This window comes from Danio rerio, chromosome 9, assembly GCF_052040795.2.
Source record: "Danio rerio strain M-AB ecotype USA chromosome 9, GRCz13ab, whole genome shotgun sequence".
In the NCBI taxonomy this organism is placed as follows: Eukaryota; Metazoa; Chordata; class Actinopteri; order Cypriniformes; family Danionidae; genus Danio; species Danio rerio.
The window spans coordinates 10,592,349-10,611,441 of record NC_141029.1 but is presented as its reverse complement, the minus strand read 5'-3'; the positions used below and the strand labels follow the sequence as shown (position 1 = coordinate 10,611,441).

Sequence of the window (19,093 nt, the reverse complement as noted above, 5' to 3'; positions counted from 1 at the left end):
CATGCATTCATAATGTTTGTTTGCGCAGTGGAGCTACTTTGAATGGGTCCGATTAACTATACAATAAACTGCAACTTCATTTCATGAAAGACAGAGTTAAGATGCTGTTCTTTATGCCACGTGGACGCTATGACGATAAACAGGAACAACTTCTAAAAGTGTTTGAGAGGCATCCCCTTTTTGCCCAGTAGGCCTTACCTTGTGTTTTATTTGCTAATTTAAGCTATTTTTTAAAAAGATAATTTTAACATATAAAACAATACATTCTTTGAATTACTTCATAATACCTATAAGCCTGATAAGCTTTTTCTATTAATGGACAGATGCACAGATATTGATGTTTCACAATGTTTTTACACTAATAATGTTAAATAAATAAATAATGTTTTTTACATTATTTGAATCTACCAAGCTTAGCTTACAATGTTTGCAGTGTTTACATTGGTCTACTTACATTAAATCTAAATCCTAAATATCTGAAATGCCAAAAGATTGTTAAGATTTAATTAATGTCAGTTTTAATGTTATTGATTAATACACCTACATTAAAGATTTCATTCATTCATTTTCCTTCTGCTTTGTCCCTGGTTTATCACAGTGGAATGAACCGCCACTTACTTGGCAGATTTATACATTTTAAACCTCAGGTGGTGTGTGCAATGTGTTTTATGTTGGGTAAAATAATTTCTAATGGCATCTTCATTTTTAACTAATTACACTGTCTTGTTCCAATAAATGGATTTAGAGGGTTTTTGCATAAAAAGCACTGCTGGATTTAGCTGTTTTTGACACAAAAGAAAATTTACCTTGTTAAAAAACAAAGAATCGCCTAAAGTGACATTTTTATGTATGAAATGTATTTTATTTACCAGCTAATCACTATCATTACATATAAAATGAGAGCTCTTCTATATATATATATATATATATATATATATATATGTATATGTATATATATATATATATATATATATATATATATATATATATATATATATATATATATACTGTATATATATATATATATATATATATATATATATATATATATATATATATATATATATATATATATATATATATATAGGGGTCTAAATTAATTGTAGTTGTAGCATAGGCAGGTAACATTTGAACACGCCAAATGCAAATCTTCTTGATTTTACTCATCTATCCATGTGCTTGGTCTGTATTTTAGCTTTGGTAAAACTTTGTTAATGGAACAGTTGTGCTTGACAAAAAAATTGAATAAATGAATTAGCCATCTGCCAGACCTCACAAATCTATCACACTTCCAAAAGATTCAAACAGAAATGTGATGACTTGATAGAGAGAAGAGGCATTCACAAAAAATCTAAAGGTTTCTTGCAGCATCCCACCAATCTTTCTCAGATAGTGAATCGGCAGCTTTCGGATAAATGACTTCTTACTGTCGGTTCTCCCATAATGTTGTTTAGTTTCAGCATTAGTGTGCGAGGTTGGAACACTGTGACTTTCTGTATATGCCCTTTATCCCACAGGCACTTCCTGAAATCTCATCCTTTTATTTTGTCTCCTGTTTTTGGCTGGTATCAGCGTTTCAATATCACGACATCATCTTTAGTGCATTAGAAGCCATGGCAGAGGTAGCATTTATCTCCTTACGTTTCAGTGTCCTCCGATTGTTTTGTCTGATTCCAGGGGCCAGGAGACAGTAATGGCCCAATCTGTTTGAAGTTTGAGTCAGTCTGTGACACTTAAAGAGATTTATAGAGTGGAGAGTTGCCTGCTAGGCTTTACCGCTGCCCGTGTGAACGCTGCTCCTACGTTAGGGCTCTGTGGGCTACTGTGTTTGTATGTGTGTGGGGGCGTGCATATATTAAATGCCCCATCGATGTATTTGCCTTCAGTGTTTGCCTTCTGCTCTGCTTTGACCCAATATTCTTGACAGTTACAGTATCTACACACACACAAACATATATATATATATATATATATATATATATATATATATATATATATATATATATATATATATATACACATATATTTGAAAGCTAAACCTAAATTAAAACAATATATATATATATATATATATATATATATATATATATATATATATATATATATATATATATATATATATATATATATATATATTGTTTTAATTTAGGTTTAGCTTTCAAATTCATCATTAGATTACTTGCTTAGACGTCATCAAAGCAACAAAAGAACAACATGTGCAAATATTATAAGTCACAGCTAATGCAGTACATAGTGTAAGGTTACAGTCAGTGCTTAATTTGTATAAATTTGAATAAATGATCTCATTAAATGGTGATAGCGCAAAAAAGAGCATCATGTTTCTAAACGGTCCTAAATATAAATATATATACATATATAGTAGTATTTCTAGTAGTAGTATTAGTAATAATAGTATATATCTGTCGACTATAGAAGCATTCATTAAATACTTAAATATATTTCTTTTGAATTCAGTTTGCATGTGTTTCAGGATTCTGTATTAAACACTTGCCGTTTATTTGAATATTTCAACAATGTTTCGCACCTATATTTCTTATACTTATTTAAAATGCTTTAAAAAAAGGTTTGCAAAAATTAAATTTAATATCAAGCAATAATTGTTCCACTGTAGTTTTACGTTACTGATGCTACTAAAATCCTCAGGAAGTGTCAGACACAGCCATACAAACTCTATTCAGCAAATGTTTACCATCTGAATTATCCTGTATTGTTAAGACAATTACATGCATATGGTCAGTTTTGATTTGCACTCAAAATCTAATTTTCTCAAAATTTACATTTCAGGCTCATTTAACATCTCTTTATTTTTCTCAAGGCATTTTTGTTGCATTTTGTTCTCGTAAGGTTTGTGCATATGCCTTAGCAGAATAACCACTGATAGAGTTTATCAAATCAACTGCAATTGTGTCCCTTTTTTTAACCTAATTTTGAACAGTATGGCTACTGTGTTAGAAAAGAAAAAGCTTCTGTGTTTCTTTTAAATTGCACTTATTTCTGAGATGCCGCTTTGGTTTGAAACATCTAATGCCATGCAATCGAAACCTTTTCAGCTAGCAATTTATTTGCAATTTGTTCTCCTTTAGACATTCTGTTGACTCTGCAGCAAGTAACTTTGCAACTGCATGTCAAATAATTCTCATTTGGTTATCATAGAAGATTCAGTGTAGAGGGAAAAGTAATATATTATGATCTAAAGTTACTTTTAAAAAGTTACTAGGTCTGTTACCTTTTATGGAAAGTAATGTGAAAATATGTGTAACTGTATGTTATCTTTTTAGCCTTTTGTATTATTTTTTTAAAGAGTAGGATGGGATTAAAATTTTATTTTTGGACTCAACACTCCATAGATTGTTAGGGTTAGTAGAATAAGTATTGTATAAGTATTATATTTGCAAAGATATTTAAATTCAGATTGTGTGTTGGGAGAACATACACTTACAGAAATGCCACATTACCATCACAAGAGCTTCACATGTTAAAATCACACATGGACTGAACATTTTGAATACTTTTATGTACAAAAAATGTGATCTTTTTTCCATCATACATTCTTACATCATAAGACATTAATGTTAGGTTAGATTTAGGTTGTGATATCAGGCGCCGAGCCAACATCTTAAACCTATGTCATATTACCATAAAATACTGACATTTATTCATCAGGTATGGCAACTAAATTCCAACGTCTGATAGACGTTATATTGGTAATTACCACACAACGTCAAGCTGTAACATCATCAGATGTGAATATTTGGTTGTTTTTAGATTGCATTGGAAAATGGGCAAAATCCAATATCTGTTCGGCGTTGGACATTAACATCGGTCTGATGCTGGGTTCTGACTTTAAACCGATTTTCATTTCCACCCAAACTGCAATGTGCCACAACACTGGGGTACAACGTCAATTTGATGTCATGTTGATGTCCTGTGCCTGCTGGGTTATGTGACCCTGAGCCACAAAATCAGGCATATGTATAAAATCGTCAAATAACTATAGAACACAATTTGTTTTAGATTTTGTTTGATTGATTTCAAAGATCAAAACATTGGGGAAAATCACACCTTAAATTGTCAAATGAAGTGCTTAGCATCCACATTACTAATCAAAAGTAACTTTTCATTAAGTTTTAATGCACTTTCTAGGAAATAAATAAATATCTGATTTTACGTAATAGTCTAATGAGGTTTTGGCATACAAGTAAAACATTAAATCTGACCCTCAAAAAGACCCCAGTGCAACATGCCTTTTTGATCCAGGGTCACATATGGTTTCGAAGTTGCTTACAGTGTACTGTGGAGTCAATAGAATGATAAAGTAGAACATCAAAGTAAAGTGTTATTCCTTTTTAAGAGTGTCTCATGCGCCCAAATAATTTTGGGGGTCTTTGTATTAGGTCAAGTTATAATAATAATAAAAAAAACTTCCACCTCAAGAGGAAGATAACAGACATTTTAGATAATTTAAGGCATTTAAGATGTTTTGGTGACCTGAATTACCCATTTCCAGCTGAACTTTTTATTTTCCATATTTCTCATGCAAGTTAGTTGCATCTGGCAGCTTACCGTGGTCTTTAATGTCTTCACCTTCATTCTTCATAAAGACATAATTACACACACAGCCAGACAAAAGCTGCGATAGATTTTTTTCTGTATTTTCTCTAATCTGTTAACGGTAGTTGGTTAGCTAGTCTAGACTGCACAGGAGAAGTTAAAGCTCGCAACTAATATATATATCATTTCTCTTCTCTCTCCTTTGCTTGTCATGCACTGCTAATACGGACATCTTCAAAGGCTCAGGTCAGTGGCTCATTCTGTGTTTCTCCCTGTGCATCTGTTAACCCCACTGCCCGTCTGGCCTCTGAATGAGAGGAGCGCTAGTGTATTTCTATCATGGCCTGACTGAGATTTGAATTAGTATGAAGTACATTTTCATGTCTTCTCTGGCCCTTAGACTGACATTTGAGAGGGATCAGGGGACTTCATTATCCGGCCCAGAGTATCTACATCCTCCAAGAGGTTACAGGAGGTGACCCTCGAGCAGCGTAGCTGGGGTTTTTTGCTTAAAATATTACCTCCGCTAGGCAGTGAAGGAGGACAGATTCTTATATTTCGAGCTATTTAAAGAACAGACGGGAACTTTTCCTTAATGCGCAATAACCGTGCGCCGCCTTTGCGTTGTAAAAGTCAGACAACAGGTTGGATGTTTATTGTAGCCGTATAGAAAAACTGCCAGGCGTGCTGTAAAACTGACGTTCCCCCATTAAATAAAATCGCTCGCTGTTGTTGATGAGTGTTGCCGCGTTAATGATTGTTTCTTAACGTGGCAATTTAATTTCTTGATATCGTCATGTTTGCCGAGCTTGATATTTGTCTGTGTTAATGAAATTACCCTCTTTTTTAATGCTTCGGTAGATTTATTGCCAATTTCATTCATCATCTTTTCACTCACTTCTCACATCTTGAGCATCATCCTAACAGTCATTTGATTATTGTAATTTGAAATTCAATGACACTCATTAAAGGAGAGGAGAGACGAGATGCGAGGAGAGGGGTTTTTAAGCAGCTGCAGGGCCAGATGGGATATGTTGTTTAGGGCCCGCATTACCCCTCGTAGTGGAAGCTACACATTTACAGTTTTATTTGTTCACTGTGATTTCGTAAGCAACTTTCTTCGAGAGGCTTTTTGTTTGATTGCCATGTGTTTCGTAACTGCAGTGTTTGGCTTCTGGACTCATTTGTGAATGAAATCATGTCTTGCGGAGTTAAGAAGCAGAAGGATACCATACATGCACATCACATCAAAAAGCCTGCTGCAAGCCTCTTGCAAGTCATCAGACATCATTACAAACCGAAGAGCGGACACATCTGATGCAAACAAAAACAATGTTGTGAAGGAAAGCATTGCAGAATGTGACAGAGTCATCTATTATGCAGGCCTGTTTTGTTATTTTAGGCTGTATTTCCTGACCATTAGATGTTATAGGTCAAGCTACTGTATATGGCAACTATCCAGGATTTTTGAGATCAAAGCCAAGAATAAATGCAAATGATCAACCAACTAATCATATGCATGGAATATTTTTGGAGAGTTTCCTTAATAATTTAAGCCAGCAGAAAAACATTTAGTGAAACGTCACAATATTGCTTTTTTGTATCTTCAGTTTTCTGAAGTAGTCTTAAATGGATCTGAACTGAAAAATCTAAGTTGCAAATACTTAGCTAATATGATGCTTAGATTTATATTAGACAAGAATTATTTAATTTATTCATTCATTCATTCATTCATTCATTTATTTATTTATTTTTTTTTTTATTATTTTTTTTATTTCATTGTTCTGTCATTTGTTTTCAGTGTAAAATTATTACGTATGTTTAAATGGCAAAAACTTTTTCCACTTATTTTTTAAATCCAAAGAGAAATGGACTATTGTTTGATTTTTATTATTATTTTATACTGTATTACTTGGTTATTGAGCAACAATAAATAACACTTTAAAATATAAGGTTTTCATGTGATTTTCTAAACTAGTAGTGTTTTGAAATTACACTTCCAGGTGTAAGAGACTTCCAGGTCCAAGCAATCAAACTGTGTGGGGAGACTCAACAAATTGTAATAATAAAGGTTTAAAAAGCGATGTACTTTCAAAAATCACGGTTGCAATATATATGTAAATCTATGCCTAATATCTGATGGCCAGATTATTTTGATTAATTTTTTATAAATTGTTAAATGTTGATGTCTGGAATTCAGCAAGTCCAGAGACTGCCCAGAGACACCATGATTTTTATATAAAATTCACTTCAGTGTGTAATAAAAAAGTAGTCATACAATTATTATGTATAATAATTAAATAAATAGTGACTGGGAAACAGAAACACGACCTAACAAGCAGATTCTACATCACTAACTGTAAAGTCCCACCCACTGATTTACACTTAAGCAGGTAAAGAGAGTAAATGTAGGTTTTTGCAGAAACAAATGATAACAGCTTCGAATGGGCTATTTTTTATATTAGCATACTCTTTAGTCAGGTAGAGATTCACACCTACTATAAATTAAATTGATTAAATGTAAAACAGGATCAGTGTCTTTAGAGGACAACAGCCTAAAGACTCATTCATACTACAAGTGACTCGCAGCGGCAAATCGACAAGCGACAGTTCATTTCAACAAAAAGCGAGCAATATCTTGTGACCATCGTCTACGTGATCAACAGCGACCGTTGGAGACCAGGTGGGCGTGTCGAACAATGAATTAAAGTTGAGAATCCTTCAACTTTATGCAAATGAAGAGCGACTTTCTTGAGCGACCATAGGAGCACCAATAGAGCTCACATAATCCTCTCTCAGCTCACTCAAAAGCCAGTGGTCTTCATGCTTTATAGACCCAGAGCAACAGGCAGCTACAAAGTCGCTGCTATTGCGAATGAGGCATAAGTCACATGTCTCAAACTCTGTTCCAGGAAGGCTGCAGCTCTGCACAGTTTAGCTGTAACCCTAATTAAACACATCTGACCAGACTAATTAAGTCCTTCACTGAACTGCAGGTAAATGTGTTGAAGTAGGGTTGGAACTAAACTGTACAGGGCTGCGGCCCTACAGGAAGCTTGACACCCCTTGCCTACTAAGTACTGTTGAGACCTGCGTTGTGCCATCAAATGTACTATTATTAAGAACACAGCATGATTTAATATTAGTAATAAAGTCTGTTAATATAAAGGAGAATAACAGGAGCTATTTACATATACATGTTTCAAGCTTTGAATTAATTTTCCAATGTTTAGGCCAGGGTTCCCAAACTTTTCAGCCCGCGACCCCCAAAATAACAATGCCAGTGACTCGCGACCCCCAATATCCTCTGAGGTGGTTATAAATACAGAAACCTTGCATGCAATGACGCAGACACAAAAATTAAATTTGTGTCAGTGCTTTAAATGTGCCAGAAAGTATAACCTGATGTTCTAAAATCAAAATGCATCTGACGCTATTGCTGCCTTTAATATAATGTAATTACCCCAGTGGTCGCAATCCAATAGAACTAGTAACTATAAGCTACTATAGTAACTATATAGTATATAGTAAGTATAAACTACTATTTTTATTTTCAGTATAGTTATGGATAAAATATGTTAATTTTTATGGTTTAATAAAAATTAACAGATTTTTGGAAATCACCAGGCGACCCCCCTTTATTGCCCCGCAACCCCTCGGGGGGTCCCGACCCACACTTTGAGAACCACTGGTTTAGGCTATAGCAATCTGGCAGCTATTATGTTACTTTGTTAACTACACTTACATTCAAAAGTATTGAAAAGCTAAAAATACACCACTTTTCATTTTAGCTAATGAAGGTCACACAAGGATATTAAGACCGTCTTATTTACTAAATAAAACAATCCATAATAGTTAGAATTGTATAATAGTTACAACAATGGTTAGTGCTGCTACAGATATGCTTAGAAAAAAAGTTTGTTTTAAAAGCTTGGCACCACAAATTGCGGCATAGCACTTCTTATCCGGTGCATGACCCCTTTTGTTGGCTTGAGGCCAATCTTTTAGGCAACGAGTAAAGAATGACATTTTGACAGCTAACAGATCACCAGAGAGGTCTGAGTTGGTTTATGGAAAATCCAGAAGTATCCTTGCATTTAGCCATTCCTTTTGGTGTTTTTTTACTTTTATTTTATTTTTATTTATTTTATTTATTTTTATTTTTTTATTAATTTCTTTATTTAAGTTTACCTGAAGGGAAGAGCAATATTAGATTTTCATAATTATGAGGCCTAATGAATTTGTATGTGCTCATCTTCCAGTCTAAAGGTGTGAACTGACTTTGACACCCATCAGATTTTACTTGGAACTGTGTTGTGAAAGGAAGTTTCCAATTTGAGGCAAGGCCATTTGTAATATTTAATATTTCAGGATATCTCTCTAAATCATTGATTTGCAACCTTCACTTGTCTTGTCTTTCTACCCTGTTCACCTCAAAACCCTAAGAGAATTTTCAGAGCCTACAAAAAAACGGTCATTTCATTTTAAAAGGGTGCTTTACCCAAAAATGGAAAATTTCCTTACTCTTTACTGACACGCTTCAAAAATAAAGATTGTATGTAGATTAAAAATGTAGATGTATATTATAAAGAATGTTGAAAACCAGCAGCCGTTAGCTTCCATAGTAGGAACAACATTATTCAATTTATTGTATTTTGTGTTCAACAAAAAAAAAAGAAACTCAAAGAGGTTTAGAGGGTGAGTAAATGAGTAAGCATTTTCAATTTTGGATGAACTTTCCCTTTGGAGTGCGAGAAGCAAAATGAAAGGTATTAATATAGTGGCATGGTCATGTCAGTCCTCATAATGTCTGATTTCACTAGCATATTTAATCATTTTTTTGAATACTCATTAGATTTTTAAAGGCTTGTAAAACATGTACATACTTTGTAATTCTCATCATTGTTTTGCATAAAAAAGTCTCAAGATTGGGCACAAATTTTTGTTTTTATATCACTTTATGCAATGCAAATTGTGTCAAAGCAACTGCACAAATAAAACAGGCAATAGTTAAAAAGCAGGGATGACTTTTATGAAAAAAAATTCAGTTCATATAGCACATTCAATTTCACAGAATAACTTTCATTCATTCATTCATTCATTCATTCATTCATTCATTCATTCATTCATTCATTCATTCATTCATTCATTCATTCATTTTCTTTTTGGCTTAGTCCCTTAATTAATCTGGGGTTGCCACAGCTAAATGAACCACCAACTTATCCAGCATGTGTTTTACACAGTGTATGCCCTTTCAGCTGCAACCCATCACTGGGAAACATTCATACACACTCATTCACAAACATACACTACAGTCAATTTAGCTTACCCAATTCACCTATAGTGCATGTCTTTGGACTTGTGGGGTAAACCGGAGCACCCAGAGGAAACCCGCGTGAACACTGGGAGAACATACAAACTCCACAAAGAAATGCCAACTGAACCAGCCGAGGCTCGAACCAGTGACCTTCCTGCTGTAAGGCAATCGTGCTACTCACTGTGCCACTGTGACGTAGGCTACTTTTATACATACAGAGACTGAGTTCATTGATCAAAAATTCAGTAAAATCAATAACTTATAATGAAATAATATTATGCATTCGTTAGTAATGCTGCAACTGTCAACACAGTTCAGTCATGTTTACACAAAATGCACAAAAACATTTCAATAAAAACAAATTTCTTGTCACCTAACAGAAATAATGTACAGTATGGAATATAAAGTCCTGGTGCAGTGGAAAAAGAATTAATATTGTGTATGACTCCCATGAGCTTGGAGGACTGCGTCCATACATCTCTGCAATGACTCGAAATAATAAAGTCATCTGGAATAGCAAATAAAGCATTTGTTCAGGACTCAAGAGTTCATCAAGAATTTTTGGATTTATCTTAAATGCCTCCTCCTTCATCTTATGCCAGACATGCTTAATTATGTTCATGTCTGGTGCCTTAGCTGACCAATCCTGGAGCATCTTGACCATCTTTGCTTTCAGGAACTTTTATGAGGAGGCTAAAGTATAAGAAGGAGCGCTATTCTGGTATTGAATTTGCCCTCTCCTGTGGTTTGCAATAAAATGGTCAGCACCTCAGGCTGTTGATGTTACCGAATGTAATCTCAAACCATGATTTTTCCTTCAGCAAACTTGACTGATTTCTCTGAGAATCTTGGGTCCATGTGGGTTTTAATGCTGCAAATATCAACACAATTCAGTCATGTTTACACAAAACACACACAAAATAAACAAATAAACACAACAACAAAAACATAATATGAAGTCCTGGCAGGGCTGATTGGAAAACATTATTTCCAGCTCGGGTGATGTTGGCAGAATTGGTTATCTGTCTTAAAAGAAGACCAGCATTTATTTTGTTATGCATCAGATTCAAGACTTTGACATCTTTAGGGCATATAATAGTTTAATTTTGGTATAGTTTTTAAATTTACTTCTTAATAAAATGTGTTTTGTATGGTTCAAGTTAACCCGTCAGTGCTAAATTCAGCCAAAAAAGAAAATTCTGTCATCATTTAATCCACATTTTCCAAACCTGTCTGATTTTCTTTCTCAAAGGAAGACACACCAAAATATTCTGGCTGGAAAAAACAGCCTTTGATGGCCATAATATTTTTTGTTCCTATATGGATGTCAATGGCTGCATTTTTCTTCACAATATCTCATTTTGTGTTCAACAAAAGAAAAAAAAATCATAAAACCACTGGAGTGTGAGTAAATGGTAAAGAGATGTTCAGTTATGGCTGAACTATCCCTTAATATCCTGAAATGAATGTCACTTCAGTCAACTGATGGTGCCCGTCTGTATGTGTCTGCAGGTGTATGAGGCAGTTCCCTGTCGAAGTGAGTGTGATCAGTACGAGTGGCTAACAGACCCATGGTCAGTCTGTACCATCAACACAGTGGACGAGCTGCCAGCCTGTGGAGAGGGAGTCCAGAGCCGCAAGATCTGGTGAGCAAGGACACATTCCTGCAGAATAACCCCATCACAGATGCTTCTCTGAAGGGTTATGACCCATACTCCTCCATTCTGTTGTTGTCTCTGTGTGACAGGTGTGTGAGTCGTGGCAGTGAGGACCTGGTGGCCAGTGTGAATGAGACCCTGTGTGACCAGGATGAAATTCCTCCTCAAGCGCAGACCTGCGTCCTGCCGTGTCCTGACGACTGCGTGATGTCCCAGTGGAGTCAGTGGAGCACCTGTGCCATAGTAAGATGCCCTTTTTTTCTCATTCTGCATGCTAAATTTCAACATTGTGAGATGACTCTGATGGGTTGTGCAGCATACAGACGCTATACAAAGTATTTGAACACATTTGGATATCTGGAGTCAAGCATACCGTAGGCAGATGATTTTATTTATTTATTTATTTATGTATTTGTTTGTTTGTTTTTTATGACTGATATGAGATCAGTTGTGAATATTTACAATTGAATTCAAAGTTTGAGGGGTGAAAAGTGTGTGTGTGTGTGTGTTTATTTATTTATTTATTTTTCTTAATGTTTAGAAAGCCATCTTGGTACAAGACATTTTAGACTTTTTATGTAAAACCAGGACATGATGGCTCAGTACTGTCGCCTCACTACTAGAAGGCCACTGGTTCGAGTCTCGACTGGGTCAGTTGGAATTTCTGTGCAGAGTTTGCATCTTCTTCCCATGTTGGTGTGGGTTTCCTCCGGGTGCTCTGGTTTCCCCCACAGTCCAAAGACATGTGAAATAGATAAATTGAAGTTTTTTTTTCCTCGCAGCTGTCTCCACTGGCTTGTATGGTTTGTGACCTGTAGAGCTGCGCATCGATGAATTTGCTCCTCAGTGTTTGGACTCTCAGCATTAAATATTAAACCACACTGAACTGAGCTAAACTGAACCTAAACTCTGAAAACTGAACTGATACTGTTTCAGTTTACTTTAATATTCTATGTGAAGCTGTTTTGACACATTCTACGTTGTAAAAGCGCTATAGAAATAAAGGTGAACTGAATTGAATTGAATTAAATAAACTAAATTGGCCATAGCGTATGTGTGTGAATGAGTGGTTATGCATGTTTCACAGAACTGGGTTACAGCTGGATAGGGCAGCCTTTGTGTAAAACATATGCTGGATAAGTTGGCAGTTCATTCCACTGTGGCGACCCCTGATGAATAAAGTGAAAAAGCTGAAAAAAAAAATGAATGAACGGATGTAAAACCAGCAGTAATGTGTAAATATTTTTAGAAACTAATATACTTAAAGTTGAATTTTTTGTGTCAAATTGGCCTTTATAAATCATATTAGCAATGTTGGAAACAGTTGTTCTGCTTGATATTTTTGTGGAGCCTATTATACTTTTTTTTCATAACTATTTTATTAGCAAAGCTTTTGTAATAATTAAAAGAATTGTAGAAGGGCAAATATTATTTTGAAAAAAAAAAAAAAACACCTAAATAAATTGTTTTGTTAATACTTTCAGATAAGTGAAATATAAATTATTCTGAACATATCGAAAGTGTTACCAATACTTTGAATTCAAGTCGCGTGACCTGCATTTCTGTGGCACTTTATGCAATTATGTTAAAGCAGCTTTACAAGTCAGGTACGAAGTTTCAATTTTAGTCTGTTCAAGGATAATTTAGTTTTGTTCAACATTGTAATTTAACATTTTAATTCAATTAAAAATTAACTTGATTATGTGAATATTAGATTACTGAAAATGTAGTCTAAATGTAAAATAAAAAAATATGAGCGTACAGTCAAACCAATCAAGTTTTTTTGGTCCCCAGACTGATTCGAGCTATTTTATTTTAATTATCTTACAATAAAGAATACTGTACCAGTCTGATATAGTACTTAAATTAAATCTAGTGTATATGCATACAATTTCAAATCTCTGTAATTAAGAAAAAGTTCAACCTGATTATTTTTTATGATTTTATTATTATTATTTGGCTAAATAAAATAAATAATAAATAGCACTTTAAAATAAGGTTCCTTTAGGTAATGTTAGATCATATATTTATGAACATGAACCAACAATGTACAAAACATTAATTACAGTATTTATTCATCGTTGTTAATTTTAGAAAATTCAAATAGTCATCGAAAAAATGAAATAAAAAGTAAAAAGTAAAAAAAGTCATTCATTGTTAGTTCTTGTTAACTCACATTGCATTAAACTAATGTTAACAGGCACAATTTTAATAATGCCTTTGTAAAATCTGAACTATGATTATTAAGATCCTGTGCAACCACACCATATATTGAATAAGATTAACTAATGAAATTTTATTGTAAACTTATTACAGTTTTAAATTATTGGTAAAAATGTTTTTTTTTTATATTATATCAAAAATATAATGTAATGTACATAGCATGCACATCAGCATTTATGCAATATTACAGATAAGCTTTACCTCATTTAAACACAATATGTTGATCAAACTGATGGGATTAAGCCCATAATCATAGAGCCATAAGTGTACAGCTACACTGTGCAGTATCTGCTCCACAGCTTCAATCAGAGATGGTGCAAGAAGGCAATACAGCAAAGACTGTTACAGTGGCATTTGTGGTGTTTATTACATCAGCAGTGTTTAACATCACCATCTTTGCACAAATTAATTCAGAAAATGAAACTCTGCACAAACTGCTTGCATTGCATGTTGGTGTTAGACTGCTTTTGTATTTCCACATAGCAGACAGTTTAGCTGCATTTTAGACAGTTTTGCAGAGTTTGTCATTCCTGTGACAAATTCTGCTCTCCGCTTATGACACCTGTGTGACCGATGATGTAAAAGAAAGGAGTGTGTTTCACACAGCCGATAAGGATCAGTAAAAAATGCCCTGATTACTCCTGATCCCAATGCTGCAGACATTGACAAAATATAAAGCATTATTATTAACATGGTTTGGGTGCACAAAAATGAAATGAGGTTTTTATACTTTAAAGAAATCCTCTATGATATGATGTAAGTGTATATTGGAAAATAGTCTTTTATTCAGCAACAACGAAAAAATCACAAAATAAATGTGCTGGAAGATTTTGAAATCAACTTGTACTTTATGAAATAAAATGTTTATTGTAATGTCTGTGTGAATTCAAAATGTACAGTGTTTATTTTGCTAGTACACATTGTTATTCTTTAGGTGAACAATTAATCCATGCAAGCAAATCCACTGAAAAAAAGCTGTTTGTTTTTGTAATCTTCAATCAAAGTCTGACCATTTGCTCAATCAAAGTCTGACCATTTGCTTCTGTGTTTGGAGTGACTGTCCTTCTCTGTTGATATAATTTTGGTGGCTTCAGTCAAAATATTCTTAACCATGCCACTCCTAAACGTTAGTTTGCTATGAAAGAATTATGCACAAAAAGAAAGCTCTACTCCACTCACTATTGTGTTTTAGTTGGAAGTACATCAACATACTGAAATAAAAGCCTCAGCAACGTCCGGCTCCCTTGGACTTTATAAATAAACATGTACACACTGCAATAAAAGAAAAACAAAATCCCACAAACTGACCATGGCAAATGATTGCACAATAATTATAAATGGTATACATTAAAACATATGACATCACAATAAATTATTGCATAAAAAAAATTATAGTTAAAGTAGTGATCAACTGCAACTGAAAAACAAAACATTCACCAAGCATAAAAGATGGTAGTGTTCTTCACAGAAATTCCAAAAATATAATTCTATTTTAAGATTTATTTTTGACATGTTTGCCTTTATTGGCATATGGCCATCTGTAGAGAGGAAGTGAAGTTAAAGAGAGAGGGGGATGGTATCAGAAAAGGTCAGCATGCCAGGACTCAGAGCCTATACTGGCATCCAAATCCAATGTCTTCATGCCAGCGCTCCATAGTTTGTATAAACAGAGATTATAAGTGATAATAACCTGTTCATGCAGAGCAATTTCAATAGAAGGAGAATACAAGGGGGAATAACATGTTCGTTCAGCTTGCTGTAATTTAAAATGGAGATTAGAAGCGATGATGTGTTCAGTATTTTGTTCTGCTGCTATTTCAAATATGGTGCTCAAAGCAGTTTCTGCTCATCTCATTGTTCATGGTAACCCCACCATCAGCCCCTGATGCATGCAATGTTTTTTGTGCTAATTAAGAAACACTTCCTGGATCCAAACTGGTGCTTTGGGTGTCAAAAGAAAAAAAAACTGATTTGGAACTAGGGGTCAGCGTACATCCATTGAGGCTATCAGCATCAACCCTGAGGTGATCACGAAACCAGTCAAATATCACAAGGCACATCTTTTTTGCACAAACTATAGGCTGTATGTCTGAGTCCATATGGGACACTTTTGGGTGTAGACACGGAACCTCGATCTGCCTATTGCTGTTATTCTGCATGATGGGTTGAGCTTTGACAAACAGATAAATGCAGTGGTCAAATCCTGCTTCTTTCAGCTTTGACTTTTGAAAACTGTCAAATCTATCTAGAAATATTTTTTTAGAAAAAATAATCCATGCTTTTATCATCACTAGATTGGACTATTGTAACTCTTTCTACTTTGGGATTAGTCAAAATACCTTATCCCGTTTACAATTAGTCCAAAATGCTGCTGCAAGGCTTTTAACAAGTACCAAGATACATGACCACCTTACACCAGTTTTACGCTCTTTGCACTGGTTGCCTGTGCACTATCAAGTCACTTTCAAAAATATTTCTCTTGGTTTTTAAATCTAAAAATAGCCTGGCACCTTCTTTTCTGGCAGACATGTTAATTGAGCATCAGCCTAGTCGGTCTCTTTGGTGATAAAGGCTGAAATGCAGAGGTGACCGTCCCTTCGCAGTAGCTGGTCCCAGGTTGTGGAATGCTCTGATTAGATCTGTTTCACTTCTGTCTGTTTTTAAATCTAGGTTGAAAACTTACCTCTTTGATTTGGCATTTTATCAATGAAAAATTGTTTGTTTTAGCTAAAATTGTATATTTTTTTCTCTGTTGTGATGTCTATTTCGCAGCTCATTGGTCAACCTCTGGTTGTGTTTAATAGTGCTATATATTTAAAATTTACATTGACATCTTTGCAATGATAAAAATAAAATTAAAATTAAAAAATCAGCATTTGTCAATGTAAATGCCTGTCTGAATTTGCATTGATTGTCTGTTGAAACACTTAGGCAATATGCTCTGTTTTGGCTTTACCTGCACATTTGCACTGTATCTCCTTGACTTGCCATACTAAAACACAAAAACTCCACACACAGTGGCACGTGAGGAAACATGATGTCAACAACAGATTTAAATACTAAGAGGTAATTGGACAGATTTTCGAATGTGCAGTGCATGTGAAAGGTAATCGGAAGTCTACAAAAGCAGAGCTTTTTTTTGCTTTGTTGCAGTTGTTGTTATCACCAAACCAATATTAATATTGCATATTCTGAACCCCGGTTCACAGGGCACACCAAATCATGGGAGGACAACAGAACAATATGATTTTTTTACAGAGAATCGTTGCATTTCTAGTACACACAGAGTAGCACAGGTGTAGATCAGCATATTTGCGCTCTATTCAATTCCAACGCAATTTAAGTTTATTTGTACCACACTTTTCATAATAATTGTCGACTATAGACATGTTTCACTAAAATGTGATCAGCATAAACTGTTAGTGTATGGAGATTCATACTGAACTAAGCTGTTTTCAGGAGGAATGCTGTGTTGACGTTCTGCTTTGTAGGTGAAAATTATGCACTGGTGTTTATGAGCTCGTAAAAATGTGCCTCTCGGGAGATCATTTCTGTCTGTGAATTAAGAATAGAAAGATTTTACAGTATCTATTTTTGTGAAACTCTTTCTCAGCCCGGGTCCTGACATAAGAGAGAGTCAAGATGCTTTGCATCCATTTGAATATTTCACATTAATGCTGCCTCGCAAGTCAAATCTTCACACAGTTCTCTAGAGTTCCTGTGGCGAAATTCAAACGGTGAATACGGAGACAAGCGAAATCAGTATGCAGATGAACCTCCAGTAGTAATGAAGCATTTGTTATTCTAATTAATGTTGTGCATAAAAAGTTACCCTAGATACGATTTGCCACCGGGCCGCTGACTCATTGAAGTGCAAACAGCTCTTCAATTCGTACTCAACAAATCAGAAACAAACTGGATGAGTTATCCTGGCTCAGCCCAACCTACACAAGACTGCCAAGCCATTTCAGCATAATTTGGTCTCTACACTAATCACATTAGATCGCAATTCTACCTTGTACGCTCTCAGATCCAAGCAATGTTTGTTCTCTCCGCTTTGTCAAAGCAGTCAGCCAGCACGATGAACATGTCAAACAGCAGTGTTCAGCGATTGAGCTTGGTTAATTGGTTTCGGTTTTTTGCATAATTGCGAAATGTTCCCAAAAAACCTGGGTGCTCAGATATATGGCAGTAGTCGAAAAGAGCTCATGCTGATGATCAGACTCCCCAATAGTCAGATACATGGCCGTGGCCAGCTAGCCGTTTAAAGGGTCTCATTAGCGCCTGACAGTGATGGAGATGCAGATTAGCTGCTGCCTGCAGCCTAACAGCTTCTTACTGTGCATTTAGCATCGCAAGACCATGTGGCTGGGTTTTTTATCTTTTGTGAATTGAACATGTGAGTGTGCACTTTTAAAATAGTGTCGAGACTCATGCGTCAAAGCCATTTTGACATTTTAACAGTATTTTTCTTTTTGTTGTAGCCGTGTGACGAAAACAGTTCGAGGATTAGGACAAGGCACGTGCTTCGCCCCCCGGTGGCTGACAGAGTGTGTCCAGAAAATAATCAGACGGAGCCCTGCATCCTCAACAGCACCTGCTTCAATTACCACTACAATGTGTCCAGTGGGTCTTACTCATTTTGCTACAACACAACACTGAATGTAACATGAGCTTCTAATGACTATTGCATGACAGACTCTTTTTAACGGTGCAGTGATTCACTTTTTTTTTACTCAAATGCATCTGTTCTCAAATACAATACAGTCCTTGTTAATCGCATTCTAAAAATAACCCGCAAAAGTTAGCTTTTATTTACAATTATTATAAATGTTTTAAGGCTGTAAAACCCTTCACTACACACTATACACTTTTATACATGTTCACACTTTTCTCTTGTTAAAGTACTTTCAAAGTTCAAACATCTGTGGAAATAATGTCCAGTATTATAGAATGAAACCAAAGATCAAAATCTGTTGTCAGGTATAAACATTCATTGCTGTCAGTAAAAAGGCACCGCGCGCAGCCACCGACAGTGTGCGTACACTGATATAAACCTATCTTTACAATTCTAAAATGCATGGCATGGTGTGACGAGCATATTTGGTGTGCGACTCTCTTTACGGTGATCTTGCTGCAAACAGTTACAACCTTTTTTGCATCCTTATTGGAACTCACACTGCTAGTAATCAAAAATGTATGTTAAATTGGCAAGCTGAATTCATTTTGTACTATACAGGAGACATGGATGAGATGGTCTATAGGTAATCAGAATGCAGAACACAATGTGCTGTAAAAAAAAAAAAAAAGAGGCATGTCAAAT

The 19,093-nt window shown here is 35.0% G+C and overlaps 1 protein-coding gene across 3 annotated transcripts in view; it reads left to right on the top strand.

Annotated features, from left to right (window-relative positions):
• The window catches only part of thsd7ba (thrombospondin, type I, domain containing 7Ba), a 435,675-nt gene that overhangs the window by 374,473 nt on the left and 42,109 nt on the right, over positions 1–19,093 (top strand). For all 3 annotated transcript variants that reach the window (XR_015499198.1, XM_087267488.1, XM_087267487.1), the window contains 3 exons: positions 11,402–11,535; positions 11,637–11,790; positions 18,255–18,396. Coding sequence is in view for 2 of the 3 variants with exons in the window: in XM_087267488.1 (XP_087123614.1) it covers positions 11,402–11,535; positions 11,637–11,790; positions 18,255–18,396 (430 nt within the window). In the remaining variant the exon portion in view is untranslated. The remainder of the gene's footprint in view (positions 1–11,401; positions 11,536–11,636; positions 11,791–18,254; positions 18,397–19,093) is intronic.